The sequence below is a fragment of the Emys orbicularis genome, chromosome 15 (genome assembly GCF_028017835.1).
Source record: "Emys orbicularis isolate rEmyOrb1 chromosome 15, rEmyOrb1.hap1, whole genome shotgun sequence".
NCBI lineage: Eukaryota > Metazoa > Chordata > Testudines > Emydidae > Emys > Emys orbicularis.
In genome coordinates, this window is record NC_088697.1 from 6,968,051 (window position 1) to 6,993,624 (window position 25,574).

The 25,574-nt window shown below is 48.3% G+C and overlaps 1 protein-coding gene across 1 annotated transcript; it reads left to right on the plus strand.

Moving 5' to 3' along the window:
* The first annotated feature begins 7,471 nt into the window (after window positions 1-7,471).
* Window positions 7,472-22,841, plus strand: LOC135889381 (zinc finger protein 3-like). Its single transcript, XM_065417250.1, has 5 exons — window positions 7,472-7,568; window positions 9,890-9,978; window positions 10,689-10,815; window positions 21,637-22,243; window positions 22,739-22,841. Exons 1-5 carry the CDS (start codon window positions 7,472-7,474, stop codon window positions 22,839-22,841), a joined length of 1,023 nt encoding a protein of 340 aa, XP_065273322.1.
* The last annotated feature ends 2,733 nt before the right edge of the window (window positions 22,842-25,574 follow it).

Sequence of the window (25,574 nt, forward strand, 5' to 3'; positions counted from 1 at the left end):
CTTTCCTTGCCACACCAGACTCTGGCTAGCAGGTTGAGGGTTCAGCACTGGAAGTCGGGTCAGTTTTCCCCACCCTGCCCAGGGGGTTGGTTTCTCTATTTCCTGATTCACAAATTAGGGAATTTTCTCCCCCAACATGCAAGCATTTGTTCCTAGAATCTAGGCCCACGTTAAACAAGTCCCAGCAGGTTTGTCACACTCTGTCCCCCTCTCTTTCCTCACCCAGGGTATTCCCTGCCCCCTCCACACCTAAGTCCCCAGAAGTTGCCACCTCTTCAGTATTTACTGCCCCTCTCCCTCCAGCAGGAACCCACCAGCAACCCTCCAATAACCCCTACATGAGCTGGCTCCACTGCAGCCATTCCTCTCCCCTGTCCCATGGGAGGATGGGATGAGCTGAAGCGAGATGTGGGCGTCATTCTGCAGCCTGGCAGGGCAAGAAGGGCAGTTGTGGAGGTTTCAGAACAGGCTTCAGTTCATTTCACATCACAATTCCCCCAGGCCCTTTCTCTGCAGACAGAGATTGTAGATTCTGCCATGCTGGGAACATGCTCAGTCCCCATAGTGCAACACAGACCTTGCCCCGTCCTCCAGATTCCCACACTCCCACCCCACCCCCCCAGAACTAAACCCACCAAGACATTTTCAAACCCTCCCAGCAACAGAGTCTGAATCAAACCCTGGAAAAGACCAGAACCAAAGGAGCCCCTTTGGGGGGATTCCCCCTGACACTGTTCCCAGGGGAGCACACTCCTGCAGCAGGGGAGACAGGGAGAGTCGGGGACTAGTTTTTCCTCTCTCTGCTCCTCACCGTGTTCACAGGAAAGTGACCCTGTGCAGGGATGCTGCAGTGAGAGTGCCTGGGGGGGTCAGAGATCTGAAAATCTGCCCCTGCCCCCTCTAATTTGTCCTGACACCCTCTTCCATCTCTTTCTCCTCTTTCCTAGCACCCTACCCCCCTGGATGGGAGACGTGGTCACCATCCCATTCTTGGGGGCTTTCTCTCTCCCGTGCGGGGAAGGGGGCACCAGTCAGGGAGACCTGCTTTATCCACACACGTTACTGGACACAACAGAGAGCCGGTGGCAGCGGGTCAGACTCGCGGATAGAAGGATCCTTCTGGCCTTAGTGATGCAGCAGCTCTGGGCCCCGCACACCCGGGGAGCAGAGATGGGGGGGGGGGCACTGTGCAGAGTCAAGGACCTGCCCAGCCCCAAGGGCTCAGTCACCTGGAGTCTCAGCTCGGGAGTTGCCGTCAGCAGAGTCCGGGGCGGTTTCTAGCCGGAGAAGGTCCCCCCCGGCCGGGCACGGTGGGGTTAATGCCGGGCTCTCCCCAGCACACACCCCGCTGGGGGAGCAGCAGCTACAAAGCTCCCAGGTCACGATGGAGGCAGCAGCGTCTGGTCTCTCCGGAGCTGCCCGGGATCTGATGCTCTCGGTTCTTTGTTCTCCCGGCTCCTGCCTCCTTCCTCCCGGCACCCACCGCTCCCAGCTGCTCCAGCCCCTTCCTGTGCCCTGCAAACCCCACCCGGGCTGCAGCGCTCGCCGGGGCTGTCTGCGGTGGCTGGGACTCGCCCCCCAGGACAGCCCCGGGCTCTGCTGAGCCGGGCCCCCCATGGGATGGAGAGGAGCTGCTACACCGGCTTCCCCGATTGTCCCAACCCCCCTGCGAGGGGCCCGGCGGGGCAGGGCCAGGCCCGGGGAGGAGCCGCCTCTTCCTGCCCCCTCAGCCCGGCAGCCCGCCCCTTTGTGTCGGCTGCGGGGCCATGGCCGGTGTCCGGGAGGAGGGGGGAGAACGGGGGTGTCAGAGCCGGAGCTGTGGGGTGGGAGGAGCGGCTGGTGCTGGGGATGATGGGGTTGCTTGGATGTGGGAGTTTGGGGCAAGTTGATTTACCGCGGGCTCAGAGCTGGGGATTGGGGGATGTTACGGAGGCTTCATGTTCTGATCTGGCCCTGCGGGAGCATTGGGGGTTGGAGCTGGGGAAAGTGGGGGACTGTCTGAAGTTGGTTGCTCCGGATGTGGGTGGGGCCCGGGGATGTGGGGAGCTGGGGGTTGGGCTACACCCTGTCGCTGCAGCCTGGGGTCCTGCGTTTTCTCTGGAAAAGCTGCTCCCTGTTTCACCCTCTCCTCTCAGTCTGAGTCCCAGCGACTCTGCACAGGAGTCTGCAGGGCAGGATGGGCCCTGAAATCTGACAGCTGGGAGGCCGTTTGTAGCAGTTTCTAATCCTCTCTCCCCATCTTCCAGGAGGTACCACGAAAGCATCTGGCCCCTCTGAGAAAAGAGAGAGAAGCAGCCAAAGCCGAGGAGGAGCGGCACAGCGAGGAGCTGCTGGTAGGTGCCCAGAGCCTCCTGCCCCTCAGGTTTGCCTGGCATAAGAATGACATGGTGAATGCAGGGCCCACCCTGCCAGCCTCAGCCAGGGAACCGTCCCCACTGGAGCCCAGGGAGAGGCAGGGTCAGACACGGGGGTGACATGATGCCCTTAGGATGCAGGAGGCTGCTGGGCAGGAGAGGGTCAGTCTGTGTTAGCCCAGAGACCTGCCCACAGGGCATTTGGATGTCACAGTGACCAGGGATCCTTTCTATCTCCTGGGGGGGATGGGGAGGAAGGAGATGAAATGTGGGCTGCAGAGATGGAGGATTTCGCTCAGTGCAAGTTGATGAGGTTTTGGGGAGAAGTGTCCCTCCTGTTGGTGATGTACAGCTCACCCCGGCCCTTCTCCCTTCCCGGGATAAATGAACTTTCCATCACTCACCGCAAGAGATCTTGTGTAAATAACTCTAGTAAATAACTCTGCCACCTGCCCCGAGGCGCATTTATGATTTTCCCCAGTTACCGAGCAGATGAATTTCAATGTTGATAAATGCAAAGTAATGCACATTTGAAAAGAGAATATCAAATTCACATAAAATGATGGGGTCTAAATTAGCTGTTTCCATTCAAGAAAGAGATCTTGGAGTCACTGTGGATAGTTCTCTGGAAACATCCACTCAATCTGCAGCGGCAGTCAAAAAAGGGAACAGAATATTGGGAGTCATTCAGTAAGGGATAGACAATAAAACAGAAAATATCCTATTGCCTCTATATAAATCCATGGTACGTCCACATCTTGAATACTGCGTGCAGACCTGGTCGCCCCATCTCAGAAAAATATATTGGAATTGGAAAAGGCACAGAGAAGGCCAACAAAAATGTTTAAGGGTACGCAACAGCTTCCGTATGAGGAGAGATTAATAAGACTGAGGCTATGGCTACACTCCGCAGCTTTAAGCGACATGGCTTTGCCGCTACAGCCATCCTGCTGACAGGCGCACAGTGTAGCTGCTGTTTGTCGGCAGGAGAGAAGTGCCAGTATAGAAAAAGCCTGAGATTGTTCAGCTTGGAAAAGAGACGACTAAGGGGGGATATGGTAGAGGTCTATAAAGTCATGACTTGTGAGGTGAAAGTAAATAAGGAAGTGTTATTTACTCCTTCTCATAACACAAGAACTAGGTGTCACCCAGTGAAATGAATAGGCAGCAGGTTTAAAACAAATAAAAGGAAGTAGTTCTTCACACAACACACAGTCAACCTGTGGAACTCCTTGCCAGAGGATGTTGTGAAGGCCAAGACATTAATAGGGTTCAAAAAAGAACTAGAGAAGTGCATGGAGGACAGGAACATCAGTGGCTCTTAGCCAGGATGGGCAGGGATGGTGTCCCTAGCCTCTGTTTGCCAGAAGCTGGGAATGGGCGACAGGGGATGGATCACTTGATGATGACCTGTTCTGTTCATTCCCTCTGGGGCACCTGGCATTGGCCACTGTCAGAAGACAGGACACTGGGCTAGATGGACCTTTGGTCTGACCCAGTATGGCCGTTCTTATGTTCTATGTTCCCCTGTTACTGAGCCACCCTCTCCCTGTTGCAGAAACAGACGGCAGCCGAGAGGCGGAAGATCGTCTGGGAGTGGCAGGAGCTGCGAGGGTTTCTGGAGGAGCAGGAGCAGCAGCTGCTGTCCCGGCTGGAAGACCTAGAGAGAGCCATTGTCCAGAGAAGGGATGAGGGCATCTGCAGCCTGTCCTGGGAGATTTCCCTGCTCAGTGAGAGGGGAGGAGAGAAGGGGCAGCAGCCGCCGAGCCAACCCCTGCAGGTCAGGCTGTCATTGCAATGATCATACGCAGCGTTTCTATAGGTGCTTCTGAGCCCTAGATCCCAAAGCACTTTACAAAGTGGGGTCAGGGGCATTATCCCTATGGGACAAATGGGGCGAGTGAGGCAGAGGGAGGGGCAGAGCCCTGCCCAAGGTCACACAGTGAGTCTGTGGCAGCACCAGGGATGGGTCCTGGGAGTCCTGGTTGCTGCAGCCCCAAGACCTTCTCTCCTGGAAATGTCCGTCTGCATTTGCACTTGGAGGGTGAAATCCCCTCCCCCACCATGCTGAGGTCCCGAGCCAGGCCTAAGGCCCCTCTCACTGCAGGTTAATGGGTTTAGTGGAGCCAGGGGCCTTCTGGGTCTCTCAGCACTGGGGGGAATTTGATTCTCAATGTAGAGAAATATCTTCTGCCTGTAAAGTGCCCGGGGAGAAGATTCCCGCAGTGGCAACCTGCCAGCAGGGATTGCTGGGGCTGTGTAGAGGAAAAGTTCCTGGTAGGGGGTGGCAGCTGCGCTGGGAATGTAAACCTGAAATTCCCCTACTGCCCGAGGCTTCAATGGTGACCCCATGCAGAGCAGGAGGCCGCCCCACCCAGGGACACTCCCACTGACTGCCTCCTCTTTCTCTCCCTCTTTAGGGTGCTGGGAGCACTGGGGGCAGGTAAGTCCTGGGCTCCATTTCCCCCCCCCCCCCATAGGCCGTTAGGTTTGATAACTGCACTGAATAGGAAGCTGCCCCCTGCCCTTGGAGAGTGTGATTCTGTCTCCCCTAGTGGCTGACTCAGGTAGGAGAAGAGCCGTTTACTGTCTGATCGCTAATGAGGTCACAGCAGGGCTGCTAGACACAGGGCCGATGGGACAGACCTGGCCTGTCTCCTGGATTGATGTGGCTGCGTCACATACTCAGAGGGCACAGAATCTCAGCTTTCGCATTTTTTAAAGTGAGTTGCTGGGCCTCAGCACCTCCCGAGTGTAAATGAAGACAGTGTTGCCTTGCTGGGGCTGGTAGCAGCCTGAAGCCATAGCTCTGAGAGCGTGAACTCTCCTGTCCCCTGTTAATGTCATCGGGGTGTCAACTGAAATGACGACACTTCAGTGTCAACATTCAAGTTCCCTGGCTGATCACTTGAGCAGGTGGAATGGGGAGGGGGTGGGAGTGAAGCCTTTGTGGGGTGGGAATAGGGGTTTGCTGTAGGGAGGGAAGAACAGAGGAGAGACACAAGGACAAGGAAGCAAGAGAGAAATGGAGAAAGGAGGGTGGGAAAGGAAGGGAAACACAGGGAAGAACAAGCAGGGACCCTACAGGGGTGTCCGGGAGGGGGCTGTTTTCCTCCTGAGTGACACTGAGTGTGACAGACAAAGACTTAACAAAATAGTAAGAACTAAAATTTTATTTCTGATACGAAGGGCAGATTCTCCCCTTGTTCTTTGTACGTGGGTGTCCCATGGAGAGCAGTGGGTGTTCTGCTGTGAATGGAGCAGGGCACAGAGTCGTAAACTGATGCCCTGGCCCACTGACCATAACGGACGGTGCAATATGGCCCTCTCTGCCAAATGAGCTGGACGCCCCAGGGTTACTGCTTTAGCTAAAGGGCTTGGGGGATTTGGTGTTTAAGGGCCCAGGTTCATTCCCTGATGGAGACCTGGGCTCTGTCTGTGGCCACTGTCAGCATGTAGGACCTGCCCACTCTTTGGTCTGTGTCTCCTCCGTTTCCACACAATCCCAGTGCTGGTGCCCCTTGTTACTGCAATAAACCAGTGTAGGGGGTGGCTCAGCACCCCACAGAACCAGAGCGTCCCTGAGAAAGCTCCTGAACAATGTCTCCATTCCTTGCTCTAGTGTCTCCCCACTTCCCGTCTCTCTGGGGAGCACAGGGCTGAGGTGACCCACCATGACAATGACCATCTCAGGCTACAAAGCTCAGATCCAGGTTTCCTGGAGTTTGGGGGTTGCTGGGCTCAGGGTCTGGGGATCAGGCCTATTTCTCACCCCTCCTCCTTTCCCCAGCAGGGAGGACGGGATGTTTCGGAAGCCGGAGCTGGCGTTTGCGGAGCTGGAGAAGAGACTCAGCGATTTCTCTCTGAAAAGTGTCATGCTGCAGGAGGTGCTGCTGGGATTCAGAGGTGAATTGGAGTCTGGGGGTGGTGTCTCCTCTGGTTAGAGCGACCCTCACCCTTGGGAGGAGTCAGGGACTCTAGTGATGTCACTGATCCTCGGCTCCATCTCACAGCCCAGCTCACAGATTCGCCTTTCCCCATGAAGCAGCCCTGTGGGGCTGGCTCTGTCTGCAGCGGCTGCGTTATCGGCCTCTGATCTCTGTCGCCATCTCGTAGTTAACCACAGTTGCATTAATAAGCAATGGGGATTTCTCCATGAATGCGAGGGCCTGAATTCTCACCTCTCCTGTCTTCTTCCCCTAGAGACGCTGCGACGGGGGCTGGGGAGCGACACAGGTACGTGTCTGTCTCTGACAGGCCATGGGGAGATTGCAGAACAATAACCCTGTTAACGACAGGGGATCGCAGCCTCCAGCACCTGGAAGCTGTGGAACAATGGGAAGCAACGTTACTTTGTTCTTGCACTACTATATTTTCAACTGACTTGTCTCTTAAATATTTTAGCTCATCAATGTCACGTTGGCATTTAAAGTGTTTTGCAGTTTTTTTAGTATTCATTAATTTTTTTGCTTTTACTTTCTTTAATTATTGCATTTTTTACTGACTACATTAATTTTAGGAATTTTATTTTGCAGTTTTAATTGCAGTAATATTAATAGTGTTTTTAATTAAGTTTACATAGTCTGATTTTAAAGCTTTTTTTTAAAGACCACTAAGACCTTGACAACTTTTCCTGTTTTTGAGTGGCTGTTTGATACTTTTTTTAAAAAATACAAAGGCTGAGCTTTTTTTAAACATATTTATGTGAAAGTTTGTTAGTATAGTTAGAGATTTTTGGCTTTTTAAAAAAATATAGACTTTTTTGTTGTGACTTTTAAATTGGTAATGTATTCACATTTTTAACTTATAATTATTTTAGTGCACTATTTACCTCTTGTGACACAGGTTGTAGCTGATTTTTACACTTTAAATAAATAAAACAGCTATTAGCATCTAATTTTGTTAAAACAGCAATTCAATATTTCTTTTTTTGCATAACCTGCACTTCTTTAAGAATGCAACGTTTGTTTGGTTCTTTTAATTAACTTTTTGCTCTAAACACTTTTTTTTATGCTTACATTATGCCTTAAATTAATTTATATTTCTTGGAATGATTTTATTCATTGAAGATAGAATCTAAATTCCCCCCCCCCCCCAATACATTCCTAGCCATCCCGATGATCATTAATTTCTGGGAAACATCCTCAGCAGAATTATTTGAAGGTGTTGCACCAGAGAGTAAAGGCACAGAGGCAGTGGCTTGTGGGAAACAGGGTAAGTTCCATTACTAATCCTGCTCTTAAAAAGAGGGGTCTTTTTAGAAAAATAGTTTAACTTACAAGCACTGAGTAACTAATCACGGGAGCAATGGGTCTCTTTGGAACATATTTTAACTGACAAACCCTTACAGCCTTTCTGAGAAACAGTATAGAACTATGGTCAAAATTAAGTGCAAATTAATGAACATGCATCATGAGGAGAAAAAGGAGGGAATACAAGTTAAAATATAATGAAAACAAAGCCTCTCAGAAAGGAAATACATCAGTTTAGTAGCAGTGTTGCCATGTCAGGGGTGAGGTGGGAGATGATTTTCTCCCCCCCGCCCCCCCGCCATCTCTTTTGAAAGTCCCAGAAGGAATAAAAGTGGGTGGCATAATTTATTTTTTATTATTTTGTTTACTAATTAAATCCATGTCCCTAAGGCCAAATTTGTTCCCATGTTTTCTTGTTCACCAAGCATAGAACTGAGTACTGTCCCTGAACTACATCATTAGCCCCCTTTTGTTTGGACTAATTTAATTTTCTGTAGTTGGTCTTTTTGCACCTGGGAATGACCTTCATTGCTGAAAATAATTTAACATCAACTTGTTGCTATAGGGTATTGTAAGATCTTATGAACTTTCATCTTCTTTTTATAGTGAAGTAAGGAAGAGAGTTCAAAATGTGGGTGTTATTGGAATTAACAGTTCCCAGGGTTGGTCCATACATGCCGTTGCACTTGGCTCATTCATGCTTTGTCTGGATACAATGTGGCACTCGCTTCCCATGCGTAGTCCATGACGATACAAAATAATGATCTAGGCTGGTGTTTCTCATCTGGTGGTTTGTGACCCCCGGGGGCTCAGGAAAGGCAGTCAGGAGGCTGTGAGATGTTGAGTGTTTCATTATGATCTATAGCAAAGAAAAGCTCACTCCCCCACTCCTGCTCTCCCCTCTTCATTGTGGTCAAGTGTTCTCTGTCAGCCTCTTGAAATATACAAGTTATATATAGACTCAGCATGGATACATGTTTTATTCTTCCTTTTATAGTAAATGTTCGGGGGTCAGAAAAAAATTGACTTCCAATAAGTGGTACTTGCTTACTTATTTCAGCTGTGAAATTAGGCAGTTTACAGCTGTGCACAGTAACCCTTTCATTGCCTGTATCACAGCCAGTGAGACTGAAACCCCTGCGGTGGTTAGTAGAGGTGGGGACGAGGCAGAAACTTTGGATCCAAACCGGCATTCAGTGCTGTCAGCAATCACAGGAGAGCAAAGGAACCCAGGGATCATTGGTCACTAAGTCTCCCGGCGAGAGGGTGAAAGAGAAGACAGAAAATGAAGGAGAAAAACGTGGGGGGTGGGAAGGTCACAAGCTCCCAAACCTGCCCACATCCAGTCATAGAGTCATAAAGTTTAAGGCCAGAAGGTACCATTGGATCATCTGGTGTGACCTCCTGTCTAGCACTGGCTGCCAACACCACCCAGCACCCACCCACTAAACCCAACAGCTGGAGTGAGACCAAAATCTTCCAGCCCAAAGGAGACTAGACTGTTATATGCCCCAGGCAGAGAATAGGAGGGACCGAGGTGCACCAGTGCCCCAGACCCCTGCAGTGGCAGGGAAATGGTTAAGTGAGATATTTCTGGGTGATCCTAGTGACTGCCCTGCACCCCACGCTGCAGAGGAAGATGAAAACGCCCCAGGTTACCTACAACCTGACCCAGGCGGAAAATTTCTTCCCCATCCCACCTATAGTGATCAGTTAGACTCTGAGCATCAGAGCACGAAGAGAGAGAGAGAGAGAGATCCACCCTGCCCAATATCCTGTCTTCTTCTCTGGCGATTCCTGAAGCTTCAGAGGAAGGAGATAAAAAAAAACCTCTCAAAATACATAGGGGGGAAAAATCCCTTCCTGACCCCTGGCAGTGGTGGCTGAAACCCTGAAGCATGAGGGTGAGGAACGTAATACATAAAATGGATGTGAGCCCCACTTCATGGTCCACTATTTGTCTCTATTGACAATGCCTCCAGCTTAATATCACCAGCAAACTTCATTTCATTTACTGCACCTAAACTGGGCAGACTTTGTCCTGTCCCTGCCTCCGCCTGCTCCCCAATGTTGGGGGAGTTGCCCCCAGGGTTTTAAAACTAGCACAGTGGGTTTAGTGCTGCTGAGAGGGGTTGGGTCTGCGCTGTGATAAAGTGATGGAATGTTTTCCCAGCATGCGAGTCAGAAACATCTTGTGCAGGGAAAGGGCCGGGGCAAATCATGATGTGACAGGAACTAAAGGTCCTTCTGAAACCTTCCCTGTCACCCTTCTCACCCTGACAGGAGGCAGAGTAACACCCACCTTTGGCTCCAGATTGTCCCAGCCTCCCACAGGACAGGGAAGGGAAATGGCTGTAGTGGAGCCAGTCCAGGTAGGGATTATTGCGGGGTTGCTAGTGGCTTCCTGCTGGAGGGAGAGGGGCAGGAAATACTGAGGGCCTGGGATCCTTGGGGGAGTTTAGTCTGGAGGTGGGAGGGGGGCAGGAAATACCCAGGGTGGAGAAAGGGAGGGGGACAAGGCATGTGACAAACTTGCTGGGACTTGTCTAACCCGAGGCCTGGATTCCAGGAACAGACTCATGGGGTTTGGGGGAGGAAATTACCCTATTTTTGGGTGGGGGAACCCTGGACAGCGTGGGGAAAACGTATCATATTCCCAGTGCAAGAACATAAACCTGCTCGCCAAAGGCTGCTATGAGATATGAAGGGGTGGAAGGGTTACTCACCAGTGGGGCATAGAGTAGATAATCCCTCCCCTTCCTTCCAGCTGCTGGCAATGGGAAACTTGTTGGGATTCCTACTGGGGAGCCAACCCTGGAGCCTGCTGGGGGCCCCATCCCCCGTATCAGCCTCTGGCTTGTAGGTGTGTGATGAATGAGAAGACCCTTCCCACTCTGTCTGCTGGGGGGGGCTAGGGGATCTCTATCTCCCCTCCTGTTTTGCTTGCTGGCTGCTCTGAGGGTGGGACTCTGCTGACTGTGAGCCTGTTAGAGCTTCCATTTGATTGACTCCTCTCCCTCCATGAATAGTGGGGCTGTGAGTGGGGCAGCAGGTACTGAGTGTTGGACACTTCCTCTTTCAGGGGCGAGTGACCTTCGAGGAGGTGGCTGTGTATTTCACCAGGGAAGAGTGGGCTCTGCTGGACCCCCGTCAAAGAGCCCTCTGCAGAGATGTCATACAGGAGAACTATGAGAATGTGACCTCGCTGGGTAAGGATTCCTGTCCCCTCCGTTCTTAGAAGGGGAAATGAAGAGTTAAGGTTCATGCCACTCCCACAATGCCATCTCTACTGTGCCCTGTCTCAGCAACAGCCCATTGAGTGCATTGAAATGGGGCAGACTAGGTCCCTCAGGGTTCACATTCACCTCCCTTCATATCACAGTCACAGTTCTGCCAAGCTGCTCCAACTACTCCCTCCACCATCCAGTTACAGCTACAGCTGACCCAGTGCACACAGCTGGAGGGCATGTGGATAAATGCTGGTATTCCCATCTGTGAACACAACACAAACAATGGAACATTCTTAGTCCTTCATATCTACTGTAGAATCATAGATTTTATGGCCAGAAAGGGCTATTAGGTCATCTAGTCTGACCTCCTGTATAACACAGGTCATAGAATTTCATCCAGTTACTGTTGTATTGAGCTGAATACCTTGTGTTGGACTAAATCCTCCCCCAGAAAGGCATCCACTCTGACTTGAAGACTTCAAGAAATGGAGAAACCTCCACTTCCTTTGTTAGTTTGTTAACCTTTGCACCAGCCTTACTGAGCCATTCCCAGTGGCTAGTGCCAGCTGCAGGGCTGGGGCAGAGTTAAGGTTGCATTTTAGGGGTGGTGTGTATATTAACTCTTCCTTTTCTGGTTTTCAGAGGTGTAAGTTTAGCCACCACCCACCTAGTGGAAAGGCATGCAGCAGCACTGGGCAGCCTGTACTCATCATTTACGTAATTTATGGGCATTTGATTCTCATTTATTTAATGGACTTTTTCAGCACTCTGTGTCTGCATGAGAGATTTTGCCAGCATAATTATGTCAATTAAGGATGTGTTTTTTCGCATCCCTAACAAACAGAGCTCTGCTGACAAAACTTTGCAGCTCAGAAGAGGCCAGAGTCTGCAAGTGGATTTTCAAACACTTTAAAATATTGCTCTCAGCCCTGAAATTTTGGAATCGGGGGAAAGGTCTAAGAGGAACTCCTTCAGAATGCAGGCAAAATGCACAATACACATAGTCTGAAAGTTAACAGTGGTACGGCTCCGACTCAGATGAATGAGTGTAGCTCAGAGGCAGTGGCCGCAGCCTGTCCTCTTGACCCAACCAACCAATGACTGTGAGAGCAGTGTGAGGTTCCTATTCAGGAGTTCTTGGGGGGGGGGGGAAGGAGAGCAGGGAGCAGTGGGAGGGGAGAAGATGATGGGGAAGCTAGTGCTTGTGGGGTGCCAGAAGGTAGGGCAGGCTGAGTGTAATGGGAGGAAAGGGATAGGTATGTGGAAGACTGGACGGAATCAGGGAGGGATGGGTACCATGGAAGGAAGAGGAGGTGAGGAATCAGAGACAGAATCTCCTGGAAACAGGAAGTGTGGTGGTTTGGGGGAGTGGGAGACTGGGAATGGAGAAAAGAGGGTGGAGGTCCCCCCAGTGGTGCTGTTGGAGGGGGAGGATTAGGTAGGAGATCTGGGATACTTGGAAGAGGAAAAGACTGAGGATAGTGGGAAGGGGATGGGGAGTGGTCGCTCCAAGGAGCAGGAAGGATCTGGTGGCAGTGGGAAGGGAAGGTTTCAGGGAGGCAGATATTTGGGGCCCTCCACTGAGAATATCCTTGCCAAAGTCTCTAATGAGTTCTCCCTAAGCAAAGCTCAGAACCAGTACTCCATCCTTATTCTTCTTGACCTGTCAGCCACCTTTAATACCACTGACCATGGTCATCTTCTTGGCATCTTGTCTTCTTTCTGGCTCTCCTGCTACCTCTGTAACTACTTTTTCAGACTTGCATCTGAAGAAGTGAGGTTCTTACCCACGAAAGCTTATGCTCTCAATACTTCTGTTAGTCTTAAAGGTGCCACAGGACCCTCTGTTGCTTTTTACAGATTCAGACTAACACGGCTACCCCTCTGATACTTCTTCAGTGTGTCCTTAGGAAGATCGTCCTCACCCCCACTCCAGTTTTCTGTGGGGTTCTACAGGGCTCAGTCCTTGGTCACTTCCTCTGCACTTTATCTTTGGGAAATATCACTCCCAAACACAAATTCAGCTACTGTCCGTATGCTGATGAATCACAGATCTACCACTCTACTCCAAACCTGTCTCCCTCTGTCCAAACTGAAATCTCAGCCTCCCTCTGATGCCTCCTCGTATATGGCTAGCCATCAACTCAAGCTCAACAGCTCAAATGTTGATAACAGAGCTCTTAATCCCACCCACACACACTTAGTTTCTTGCCGTTCACTCCAGAATTAGCTGATGGAATCTCAGAGCCTTTGGCAATATTTGCAAACTCAGATGACAGGAGAGGTCCCAGAAGATTGGAGAAGGGTTAACATAGTGCCCATCTTTACAAAGGGGAAAAAGGAGGAGCTGGGAAACTATAGACTAGTCAGCCTGACCTCAATACCAGGGAAGCTACTAGAACAATGTATAAAACATTCAATTTGCGAATACCTGGAGGATGAAGGGGTAATCGATAGCAGCCAGCATAGATTTACTAAGAACATAGCATGACAAACCAGCTTGATATCCTTCTTTGATAGGGTAACTGGTTTGGTGGATAAAATAGACCTGGACTTCAAAAAGGCTTTTGACACAGTCCTATGAGTGAGCTGGAGAAATACAGGCTCAACGGAACTCCCATTAAGTGGATATATAATTGGTTAAACAACCGCAAGCAAAGAGTAACTATTATCGGAATCATAGAATCATAGAATATCAGGGTTGGAAGGGACTTCAGGAGGTCATCTAGTCCAACCCCCTGCTCAAAGCAGGACCAATTCCCAAATAAATCTGAATGATGTCAGATTGGAGGGATTTCTCAAATGGGGTTTCACACGGATCTGTTTTGGGTCCGGTGTTATTGCACATCTTCATTAATGACCTGGATGTAAGAATAGAGAGCATACTGATCAAATTTGCAGATGACACAAAGCTAGGGGGGGTTGTCAACACTTTGGAGGACAGAGCAAAACTTCAGAGGGATCATGATAAATTGGCAAACTGGGCTATAGACAACACAACAAAGACAAGTGTAAGGAGCTACACTTCGGTAAGAAAAACCCAATGCACAAATACTGAATTGGGATAACTGGCATGGCAGCAGCACCACTGAGAAGGATCTGGGAGTTGTGGTGGATCAGAACCTCGACATGAGGTCAACAGTGTGATGATGCTGCAAAAGAAGCAAATGCATTAACAGCAGCATAGCATGCAAATCACAGGTGGTGATTGTACTGCTCTACTCAGCATTGGTTAGGCCTCAGGGGGAGTCCTGGGTCCAGTTTTGGTCACCAGTGACTAGATAGGATGTAGAGAAACTGGAAAGAATCCAGAGGCAAGTGACAAAGATGATCAAAGGGATGGAACGCAAGCCAGTGAGCAAAGGCTGATGGAACTGGGTGTGTTTAGTTTGGAAAAAAGAGTTAATGAGGGGGATATGACAGCGATCTTCAAATACTCAAAAGGCTGTGTAAGCGTGCGTGGCCATCCTTCCTGGTCTATCTCTGAGGGAGGCCATGCATCCTCCCTGTCCTGCTTTTAGCACTGAAATCAATGAAGGGGGAATTAGCAGTCTTCAAAGCTCAGGCCACTTGATCCAGGCTGAGCAATAGTTAGTCTATGGTGCCTGGACCTCACGCAGGACTGGGCACTGACAGTCAATGCTCTGGCCTGCAATCAGGGCAGATCTGCAAAGTCTCCAAGCCCAGGCCCTCAGTCAGGGTGGGACAGCAAACAATTAGGGGCTTTTTCCAGGGTGAGCACCAACAGTCTAGGGTTCAGGCAGGGGCTGGCACCAAACAACCTAGTGTCCTAGCTTGGCAGACGGTAGACCAACACAGGCCTCCTGACTGAAGGAGGTGGGTAACCCTGGCCCACCTGACTCCACCGGGTCCCAGCCCAGTGCCCTAACAGTGGCAGTGTAATCAGTCACTGGATCAGGAGGGATCCGCCCACAACTCACTGACTTAGTGTCAGGCCAACACTCAGCCAGACGATGGTCTAGTTTCCCTGAGCTCCTTCCTACAATCCCCAAGGTTTGGTACCTCTGGCCTCCATTTCCCCAGGGTCGGTGGTCTGTGGCAGCCCCATCAGCCCATTGGCCCCTCGACTGGCTGGCGACCCTGGGAGCTTTGGCCAGTCCTCTGGTGGCCGCCCCAGCAGGTCCTCGGTGTCCCGCTCTGGCAGAAGGTGATAAGCGTCTCTCTCCCTCAGCAGCTCCAGCCCAACTGAGATGCAAGTCCCTCCTTTTGTATTTCTGCTTCCTGTCCTGCCCCTCAGCTTCCGGGAGGGTGGAGGTGGCTTTCTTGGCTCTGTAGCCCAACGGGCGGATTGTGGTCCCTGCTGGTCTTCCTTGCTACAGGCTGCAATACAAAGGATGGAGAACAGTTCTTCTCTCTTGTCACAGAGGGCAGGACAAGAAGCAGTGAGTTCAAACTACAGCACAGCAGATTTAGATTAAATCTCAGAAACAACTTCCTAACTGGAAGAACAGTAGGACAATGGAACAGACGCCTAGGGAGGTGGGGGAAGGTTATTCACTGGAGGTTTTCAAAAGCAGGCTGGAGCCATCTGTCTTGGGTGGTTTAGTCGCAGCAAATCCTGCACCTTGGCAGGGGGTTAGACTAGATGACCTTTGTGGTCCCTTTTAACTCTATGGTTCTAAGGGGAACTGGGATTCGCCCTTGGAAAAAACTAAAACTAGTGTGTCGCACATTAGGGGTATGTCTGCACTGCATCTGGAAGCTGCCTCCCAGCCAGAGTCCATGTTGGCTCACTACAAATAACGGTGTAGGTGCTGTCGGTTGGGTTGTAGCTTGGGTTCTAAAGCCAGGAGTTGAGGGGGGTGCGTGGGCTGGATGGTCTGAGCTCCAAGCAGAGCCCTAACATCAAAGCAATGTCTTCACAGTCATTTTTAGTGCACTAGCGTGAGACCCAGCCTGGAAGGCGGCCGACTCCCTGATGCACTGTAGACATACCCTAAAGAAGGCGGTCCCAAGGGAGACTGTATGAAGGTTGGGTCATCTAACTCCCTGTAAATCCATGACCGAGCCCCCTCCCTTGGCACCCTGTCACCATGCCTTAGTGGGTCACAACTGAGGATCCCAAATTCAGGACGAACTGATGAGAAATAGGGCAAACACAACCCAAAACTGGTGGTTATTCTTTTATAAGATAGACCAAACCACAAAAGTAAACTCCTGTTTCACCACACTGGCTAACAAGAAAACATAAAGGCAGTTTTCTCAGGCATTCCGGTTCTTATAACACCACCAAAAACACTGGATTTAGAGATGAGTAGTTCTTTACAACCAGTGTCATTAAATAATAGGTTCTTCTGATCCCAAAGGGCCAGCCACTCCCAGGTCAATATACAACTTAGATCTTACCCAAAAATCACGCTGGTGTCAATCCTTTAGTATCTACAATCTAAAGGTTTATTCATAAAAAGAAAGAAAGGTAAGAGTTAAAATTGGCTAAGAGAATCAATTACATACAGTAATGGCAAATTAATAATGGCCTCAATGTGGTGCAGCGGTGACCCTGGCTGTTCGACAGCGATGGTAGCGGAGTGTATTCTCTGGCAGGTCTAACCTTGCTATCAAGGTGTCGGACTGTCAGCCCAGCGAGAGGGTTGCATCCTCTGTGAGGGGCATATAATCCCTCTTTCTGAGGCTGTAAACTACCTAAATTGAGGAGGTAAATGAGCCACTGACAGCCCAGCCAGTGGATGGCTTAAAATAATGGCTAAAACAACATAGAAAACCAAGTCTCAGTTCTCTGCACGTCCCTCGATCCCCACTCCGGGGGCAGTGATGCTTTCGATCGACGAGAAGCTAAAAAGAATCTCAGGTGCCAGGTTGCCAAAAGGATACCGGACAACTCTCTCAGTGTGCCCTTATAACTGCAGAACACTGACGAGGGAGGAATCGATAAACCATCTCATGGAGGAAAAGGCAAAAACAGCCTGCGATGTGCTGGGCGTTTGCGAAACATGACGAAAGACGGAGATGGAGGTCAGTTGGAGGGATGGACGCACGGTCATTCTAGGGAAAGGAGAAGGCACGAGGACAGTTGGAGGAGTCGGATTCATCATAAACAAGGAATGGTCTTCAAAAATCATCTCATGCCATTTGAAGTCATCACGTACCGCGGTGGTTTACCTCTGATTGAACCGAAACAGCACCCTCAAAATCATCCAGATCTACGCTCCCACAAGTGCATGTGAAGATGATGATGTGGAAGAATTCTATCAGGAGCTGGAGGAAACCCTCACTCAGAGTTCCACATATACGATTGTGATGGGAGATTTTAACTCCAAGGTTGGAAGAGGGAGAGAAGGCGAAAAGTTCATAGGAAGGTACGGTATCGGAGAACAAAACACGCGAGGAGAATGACTAGCTATATTGGCAGAGACGAGGAGAATGTTCATTGGTAACATCTGGTTCTGAAAGAAGGCCAACAGGAGGTGGACTTGGATCGCACCGAACATGAAGACAAAGAATGAAATCGATTGCTTTCCGATCGATAGACAATGCATTGTGCAGGATATTTCAGTAGTGCCATCATTTAACATCGGTAGTGATCATCACCTACTTTCTATTCGACATTGGTGAGGCCTCATCTGGAGTACTGTGTCCAGTTTTGGGCCCCACACTACAAGAAGGATGTGGAAAAATTGGAAAGAGTCCAGTGGAGGGCAACAAAAATGATTAGGGGGCTGGAGCACATGACTTATGAGGAGAGGCTGAGGGAACTGGGATTGTTTAGTCTGCAGAAGAGAAGAATGAGGGGAGGATTTGATAGCTGCTTTCAACTACCTGAAAGGGGGTTCCAAAGAGGATGGATCTAGACTGTTCTCAGTGGTACCTGATGACAGAACAAGGAGTAATGGTCTCAAGTTGCAGTTGGGGAGGTTTAGGTTGGATATTAGGAAAAACTTTTTCACTAGGAGGGTGGTGAAGCACTGGAATGGGTTACCTAGGGAGGTGGTGGAATCTCCTTCCTTAGAGGTTTTTAAGGTCAGGCTTGACAGAGCCCTGGCTGGGATGATTTAGTTGGGAATTGGTCCTGCTTTGAGCAGGGGGTTGGACTAGATGACCTCCTGAGGTCCCTTCCAACCCTGATATTCTATGATTCTATGATACTTAGAGCCAGACTCACATTCACTGTGAAGGTGGAGAAAAAGGCGCTGTGTATGGCGAACAAAAGGCACCAACCAGTAGCTTTCAATGAGGAAATCCTGAAGGAAAACATTTCCAGGGAAGACTGGAGCCTCCTGGATGACTGCGACAACGATTATGAGAACTTCAGCAAGAGACTGGAATGGTGTGTGAAATCAGCTGAGCGTCAAAGACCAAAAAGAGCTAGTGGAAGAATCTCAGAGAATACAAGGACCTTATTGGAGAAGAGGAGGAAAATGAAAAGAAATGGCAGTGACAGGCTTGAGTACTCCCTTCTCTGCAAGCTCATCCGAATGAAGCTGAAGGAAGACTTTGAGAATTTTCAAACCAAAAAGCTCCTAAAGGCTGCTGAAGATCGTAAAAGTCTCAAAAAATGCAAACAGGAACTGGCGTTGTATAGGTCATCATTATCGGCTTTGAAGAACAAGGATGAAGAATCAGTAACCGATCAAACAGAGATGGAGGCAATCTGCAGGGATTTCTATACCCAGCTCTTCGCCTACCATATAGACGTCCCAATGCTATCACTGCAACAAACCGATGAACACATACTCCCGGTTCTCATCAGTGAAGTCCGTCACGCAGTCCATCAAATGAAAGAGGGGAAGGCTCCAGGCAAGGACGATCTGACAGCAGAAGTGCTTAAGGCGGGAGGTCAGGAACTCTGGAAATCTCTCACCCAAAGGTTCAGCCGTTATCTGGAAATCCAGAAGATACCGTCCAGTTGGAAAGAGTCCAATACCATCTTGCTGCATAAGAAAGGCGATCGAGAAAATCTAAAGAACTATCGCCCGATCTGCCTGCTTTTGCATGTCTATAAGTTGTTCACCAAAATAATAACAAATCGACTGTCGCAAAACCTGGATGAACAGCAACCTAGAGAGCAGGCCGCTTTTCAAAGAAATTACAGCACGATAGACCACATTTTCACTCTAAACCAACTACTAGAGCATTCGAGGGAATACAAGTTCCCTTTGTGCATTGCCTTCGTGGACCACGGCAAGGCGTTTGATAGCATGTAGACTAACACCGTTCTTGAAGCTCTTTCAGAACAGGGCATCAGCGCAAAATATATTACATTATTAAAGGAAGCGAACTCTGGCTGCAGCACAGATATATCGCTGTTCGATACTCCCCTCCGAATCCCCATCGAGAAAGGTGTGAAAAAAGGAGATACAGTTTCACCAAAATTATTCACAGCATGTCTTGAATTGGTCTTTCGATGAGCAGACCTGAAAGGCGGGATTAATATAAACGGCGAGCGGTTAAACCATCTCAGGTTTGCAGATGATATAGTGCTGATAGCTGAAAATACAGTCCAGCTTGAGAGAATGCTTAAAGAACTGAACGCGAAAAGTAGTCAAGTCGGATTAAAAATGAACCAGTTGAAAATGAAATATATGAGATCGGATGTTCTGCCAAGAACCCAAATAACTCTTGGAGGAGAGCAGATCCAAGAGGTCGACAAATACGTTTATTTGGGCCAGGAAGTCAACATGCGCCACGATCAGAAAGGCGAACTGTCGCGCAGAAAAAAAGCTGGATGGTGCGCATTCAATGACATCAGGGACATCCTCCAAGGAAAGATCAGCAAAACAACTTGTGTGAACCTTTTTAACTCGACCATGCTTCCAGCGATGCTATATGGCAGCCAAACATGGTCGCTGACAAAGACTGAAGAACATCAACTGTCTGTTACACAGAGGGCAATGGAACGAACATTTTTGGGCATTTCGCTCCGTGATCGCATCCCCAATGAAATAATTAGGCAGCAGTCTGAAGTCCAAGATGTTGTTGTCGAAAGCAGACTCAGCAAAATGTGGTAGGCAGGACTTGTGGCCCGACTCAGTGACAACAGATGGACTGCAGCTATATCTGAGTGGTATCCGCGAGAACTGAAACGGCCACGCGGTCGGCCCCCAAAGAGGTGGGATGATTTCTTAACAAGGACATATGAACAAACATGGTGAAGGATGGCCAGAGTGAGAGAAGATTGGAAGACGTGTTGTGATCGGCTCAGTCTTAACTGATGAAGGACCGACAGTCTATGCAGTCTACGCAATATCAAATTTTTTGGTTCAGGCTTGTAGCAGTGATGGGATAAACTGTTGGCTTAAGTCAAGTCTCTGGAGTAAATTTACAGCTTGGATGGGTCATTCAGTCCTTTGTTCATAGCTTCAGTCTGTAGCAAAGTTCCCCCAGAGGTAAGAAGCAGGATTGAAGACAAAATGGAGGAGTTTCCAGGGCCTCTTATAGCTTTTGAAATGTGGAGGGCATCCCATTGTTCTTACTATGGAAAATTACAGCAACAAGATGGAGTTTGGAATCTCATGGGCAAGTCGCATCTTCATGCCCAATTTCCCTCAGTCATTGCAGGAAGCCATTACCTAGATTCCAGACAACACATTTACATGACAGTCCACTCAGTGTAGATGGGCTTCTCCCATGGTCCATTGTCAACCAAGTGTTTCTTGATGAACCGCTTAATTTGAACAGTCCCTCCAAGATGTGCTAGCTAGCTAGCTTGTGGGCGTTACCCTGTTATGCTTATAAGAAGCACACGGGATCTTTTTCAGAGGAAAAGGCAATACGCCATGTTTATTGAAGATACAATTAGCATATGCATTCAATCACACACCACACACACACACACTGTCCCGCCAGTCAATGTTATAGTTACCAGTCCAGAGTCCGGATCAACCTTGTGGCCAGCTAGGTTGATCATGAGTAGGAGGAGCCGGGTTCGGTCGGTCGCGACACGATGCTCCGGGGAAGTCTTGGCAGGATGAACCCAAAGTTTCATGGTAAGGTGCCCTGTTTATATAGTGATTTTCCTTCATTGGGACCAATGAGTTTTGCACCATCATGCTTTAATCAATTGTTGTTTGATGAGTGCTTGATTTCTTCAATTGTCCTTCTCATCCTTTATCTTGTTCTTTCATCAAGTTCCTCAGGGAGTTATCCCATATTGGTTTTGATCAGAGCTATCTTGTCCCCACTGATAGATGCCTGTCTCATCTTTAGAGTTGTCAGTCTGCCCTACTCTGACATTTCAATAGGGGTGTGTTGCAGCCTCCTGGCGCCCTTGTGTCTGTCTCCAGTTCCTCCCTTCTACATCTGGTTCAGTGATGGCCTTCACGCTTTCCTCTTAACACATACATTCCTCATTCACACACAAAACAGAATTAATTTACACAGAACATTTTGAACAGGAACATCAAATTGCAATGCAAAAGAAAACAATCATGGCATTCTTTTACTTATTTTAAAATGCTAAACCTACAACAAATTGGTGACCCTCAAAGGTCTGTTACTGCCTCGAAATCAGGTTAGAGACAGATTCTGGCTGATGTATCACTACCCATTGGCCCATTAGGCTATTCCTTTCTGTTATTCAAAAAGGGTGGCTGGCAGGATGTGATCAGATCATACACCAATACATTTAATACATGCTACATAATTATTCTTTATCCTTCATTCTAAATTATTTTAAATACCAACATAAAATCCTACTACTACGTTTGAGGGAAGCGTTGGGGGGAGTTCAGTTCCTGATTTTTATTTGACCTCTCTCCAGCACTTGTTTTGGTTTGGCCTTCCCCTTTCCATCCCTGTTTGAGGTTTCTGTCTCTATCACAGCAGGTGATGCAATGGTATGTGACAAAGAGGAGCAGAATTCTCAGAAGGAAAATGTTGAGCAAGTGGATAAACACAGAGCATTATCGCAAAGATCAAAAAGGAATGTGTCCAGGAGTCATGAGCAGGGAAACTCCTGTGAGATTCAGCACAGACCAGAAAGAGAGCAGGGAAACCATCCAGGGGAGAAAATGGGTAAATGTATTTCCTGTCGGGGAACTCAGAAGGACCGGAAGGAAACCACAATACAGCAGGAAATCCTCAGGGGAAAGAGAAAAAATACATGCACTGAGCATGGGAAAAATTTATGTGACTCCTCAGTCCTTATAAAGCATCAGAGAATCCACACAGGAGAGAGGCCCTATGAATGCCGTGACTGTGGGAAATGCTTCACTAAGAGCTCAGTCCTTTCTGAACATCAGAGAATCCATACAGGGGAGAGGCCCTATGCATGCAGTGACTGTGGGAAATGCTTCACTAGGAGCTCAGCACTTTCTGAACATCAGAGAATCCACACAGGGGAGAGGCCCTATGAATGCAGTGAGTGTGGAAAAAACTTCACTCACAGATCAGCCCTTTTTCACCATCAGAGAATCCACAGAGGGGAGAGGCCCTATGAATGCAGTGAGTGTGGGAAACGCTTCACTCAAAAATCAGCCCTTTTTCACCATCAGAGAATCCACACAGGGGAGAGGCCCTATGAATGCAGTGAGTGTGGGAAAAGTTTCAATCGCACCTCGAACCTTATTAGGCATCAGAGAATCCACACAGGGAGAGGCCCTAGGAATACCATGAGTGTGGGAAATGCTTCACTAAGAGCTCAGCCCGTTCTGAACATCAGAGATCCACCCAGGGGAGAGGCCCTATGAATGCAGTGAGTGTGGGAAAAGCTTCACTCGCAGAGCAGGATTTTTTCACCATCAGAGAATCCACACAGGGGAGAGGCCCTATGAATGCTCTGATGTCGGAACACCTTCAATCGCAGCTCGCACCTTATTAGGCATCAGAGAATCCACACAGGGCCCTATGATTGCTGTGAGTATAGGAAAAGCTTCACTAGCAGCTCAGCCCTCTCTGAACATCAGAGAATCCACACAGGGGAGAGGCCCTATGAATGCAGTGTGTGTGGGAATGCCTTCTCTTGGCACTCAACCCATGTTAGCCATCAGAGAAGCTGCAAGGGAGATCAACACCATGAAAACCTCTAGGGATATCAATACTACTTTTTTCTTTAATAATTTTCCTGATTCCCACATAGTAACTTTTAAAGCTGTTTGAACTGATGGCAGCACTGTTATCCCTCAGCTTGACCAGATGAGTGGCCCATTTTTGCCTTTTTAGAGTTTCCCCTGTTTTGAGGTGGACCCATTTGTCCTTTCTATCAACTCAATTGTCTCATGAGTAATTCGAGTGTGCCCTTCCTATCAGGAATCAGGGAGCATCACATTTATACCATTCCTCCTATTGCAAAGTTATTGTTAGAGTCACCAATGATTCAGATTGTATCATTGCCAGTTCTCACGTTGCTCTGGGTTGTGCTGAAGAGCAGTTATATTGGGAACTTTTCAAATTATATGTAAATGAAAAGGAGCAGGAGCAGGAAAAAAAGTGTCATTTCAGCCTCTGTGACACTGGAAGGATACGGGGTGACTCAGAGATTCCCTCCTTCTCCATCACTGCAGAACTGTTACCTTTTGTCTGAGCCATGTAGAGTTCATCTTCATCACATTCTATCCATCCACTTCTCAAAGTGTTGTGCGATGACACATTCTCCATTGTCTGTGCTTGGAGATGATGTTTTGACTTCTTTAATCCTATATCAGAGTCTCTATGTCTGGAGATGAAAGTGTCAAAGACCTGGAAGGGGAATTCAAATGGATCCCAAACACAGTGTGATCACTTGGAGTTTAAATCCCAGGTTCCATCTATTGGTAACGCCACTTCTGGCAAGGTGGCTGTCTCCCCCTCATTATGGGGATGCTCAGATACTAAAAATTTTGTAAATAACATAACTGACTATTGAGAAAGGGCTGAGTGAAGCAGGTTTGAATGGATCAGAGGACAATGTGAGTGGAGAATCTCTTGTCCTGATTCTGAATAATCTGATGTAATCTGCTCTGGAATTTCACTTGACACGTTCATTGTCATGTATTCTCTCTCTCACTTTCTCTCCCTGTGATGTGGATTACTATCTTTCGTGAAGGCTGTTTGCTCACCCAATTGGTTATTAGTTCAGTTTGATAGGATGTAGCTCAGATTTATTGGAGAATTTAAGACAAATGACCATTTGCTAAAGTCGTCATTTCTCACTTCAGCTTTGCTTTTTCTCCATCCCTCCATGATGACATGGGAAAAGTTCAAGTGCAGTTCTGTCAACAGGAGAGAACTCTCCAATTTACTGGACATGCTAACAAAGAAACAGCAGTGATTTAAAATCTCCACTCAGAAATGGTGAACAACAGCAGAACCTCAACTAACTGATGGAAGTGTATATGAGCACAGTGTAGTTCACTTGTTTAAGGCAATATTGTCTCAGATGATCTGGGGAGAGAATTCCACGGTAAGTGATTTTGAACTAGGGAAAATGCCCATGTGTTTGGTTCCCAAAGCATTTGTAACTCAGGCCCTACAGAAGATCTCTCCTAGCTAATCCTATGGTATGGGAAATGCAGCCCTTCATGACACAGATGTTCCGGAAATAGAAGTGGGGGTTTTGTTGAATGTATCCTTTGTAGGTGCTAAAGATGTGTATAAACCAGTGTTGAAAATGTAATATCTTCTGAAAAATAGCTATTTTTGAATAGAAACTCCAGCTCTGGTAACTAATGGAGATTCTGATCCAGGCATGTATCCAGTCCCTTGCCTGGAACTGTGCCACCGAATTAAACAAAAGCTGGGTATGTTTCAGGAAGCCATTCCTCACTAACACTGCTGAGATTTTAAGTGGTTTTGTAAAGGATTCTACTTCAGAGAAGTGTAAATTTACCCTAACCAAGACCAAGGATTTGGAAAGAGCTGAGGTTGAAAGAGTCCACACCCAGTTCTCGGTGTCCACCGCAGTAAAGGAAGCTATGGTGACCAGTGACCCAAGGAAAATGGTTTGTACAACTCCACTTCCTAGTTCAGTGTCACTGATTACACTTCCAAAGTATGCCAGGGTTAGATTGAGAACAATCATCCTTCACTGTTTGGATCCAAAGAGAGAGTGCTTCATAGGACAGTCCTTCCCCGTGGATCCCAAACTGGCTGCCTGATTTGGGTAACAAGGACTTTCAGGCTGTAGAAATGATGGTAACCAATGAGGCAACAAATTTGTCAGGCTCCAATTTCAGACTTCCAGATGCACATATGTTGAGTCCTGATTCTATGGTTTTGTGTCTGACACTATGGCTACACAATAAAGCTGATGTTGGCACAGCTGCACCAATGTAGCTGCACTGCTGTAGCACTGCTATTACAGATGCTCTAAGCCAATGGGAGAGATCTCTCCCATCTGACTTTATTAGTCCAGCCCCCGCAAGCGGCAGTGGCTATGTTGGCAAGAGAAGCTCTCCCGCTCATGTAGCACTATCTACACAGGGGGTTAGGGCTGTGTAACTATGTTGCTCAGCTGTGTGGATTTTTCATACCCCTGAGTAATATTATACCGATAAATGTTTTTAGTGTAGACCAGACAGTTTTCTCTTGTGTTCTATGCATTTACATCACTTGTTCTCTCCCTCTTCCTACATTGAAAGATTAAAAAGTATGAAAGGAGAGGTATTTTTCTCCATGATGCAAACACGCCCACATAGGAGACCCCTTCCACCAACACACATGGAGAAAAATCAGAGATATACGAACTCACAGAAGTGGTTGGGACCTACGTTGGGACAAAGCACAACTTGAGCCAAGGTTCAGTTGTTGGCAATGGGGATTAAAAGAAAACTAACATATATGAC

Excerpts from the sequence above, each read along its gene's own strand:
- LOC135889381 (XM_065417250.1), top strand. The coding sequence starts at position 7,472 with ATGATCATTAATTTCTGGGAAACATCCTCAGCAGAATTATTTGAAGGT. Across the intron at positions 7,569-9,889 it reads AGTGGCTTGTGGGAAACAGG|GAGGCAGAGTAACACCCACC; the intron begins GTAAGTTCCATT and ends TCACCCTGACAG. Across the intron at positions 9,979-10,688 it reads CTGTAGTGGAGCCAGTCCAG|GGGCGAGTGACCTTCGAGGA; the intron begins GTAGGGATTATT and ends TTCCTCTTTCAG.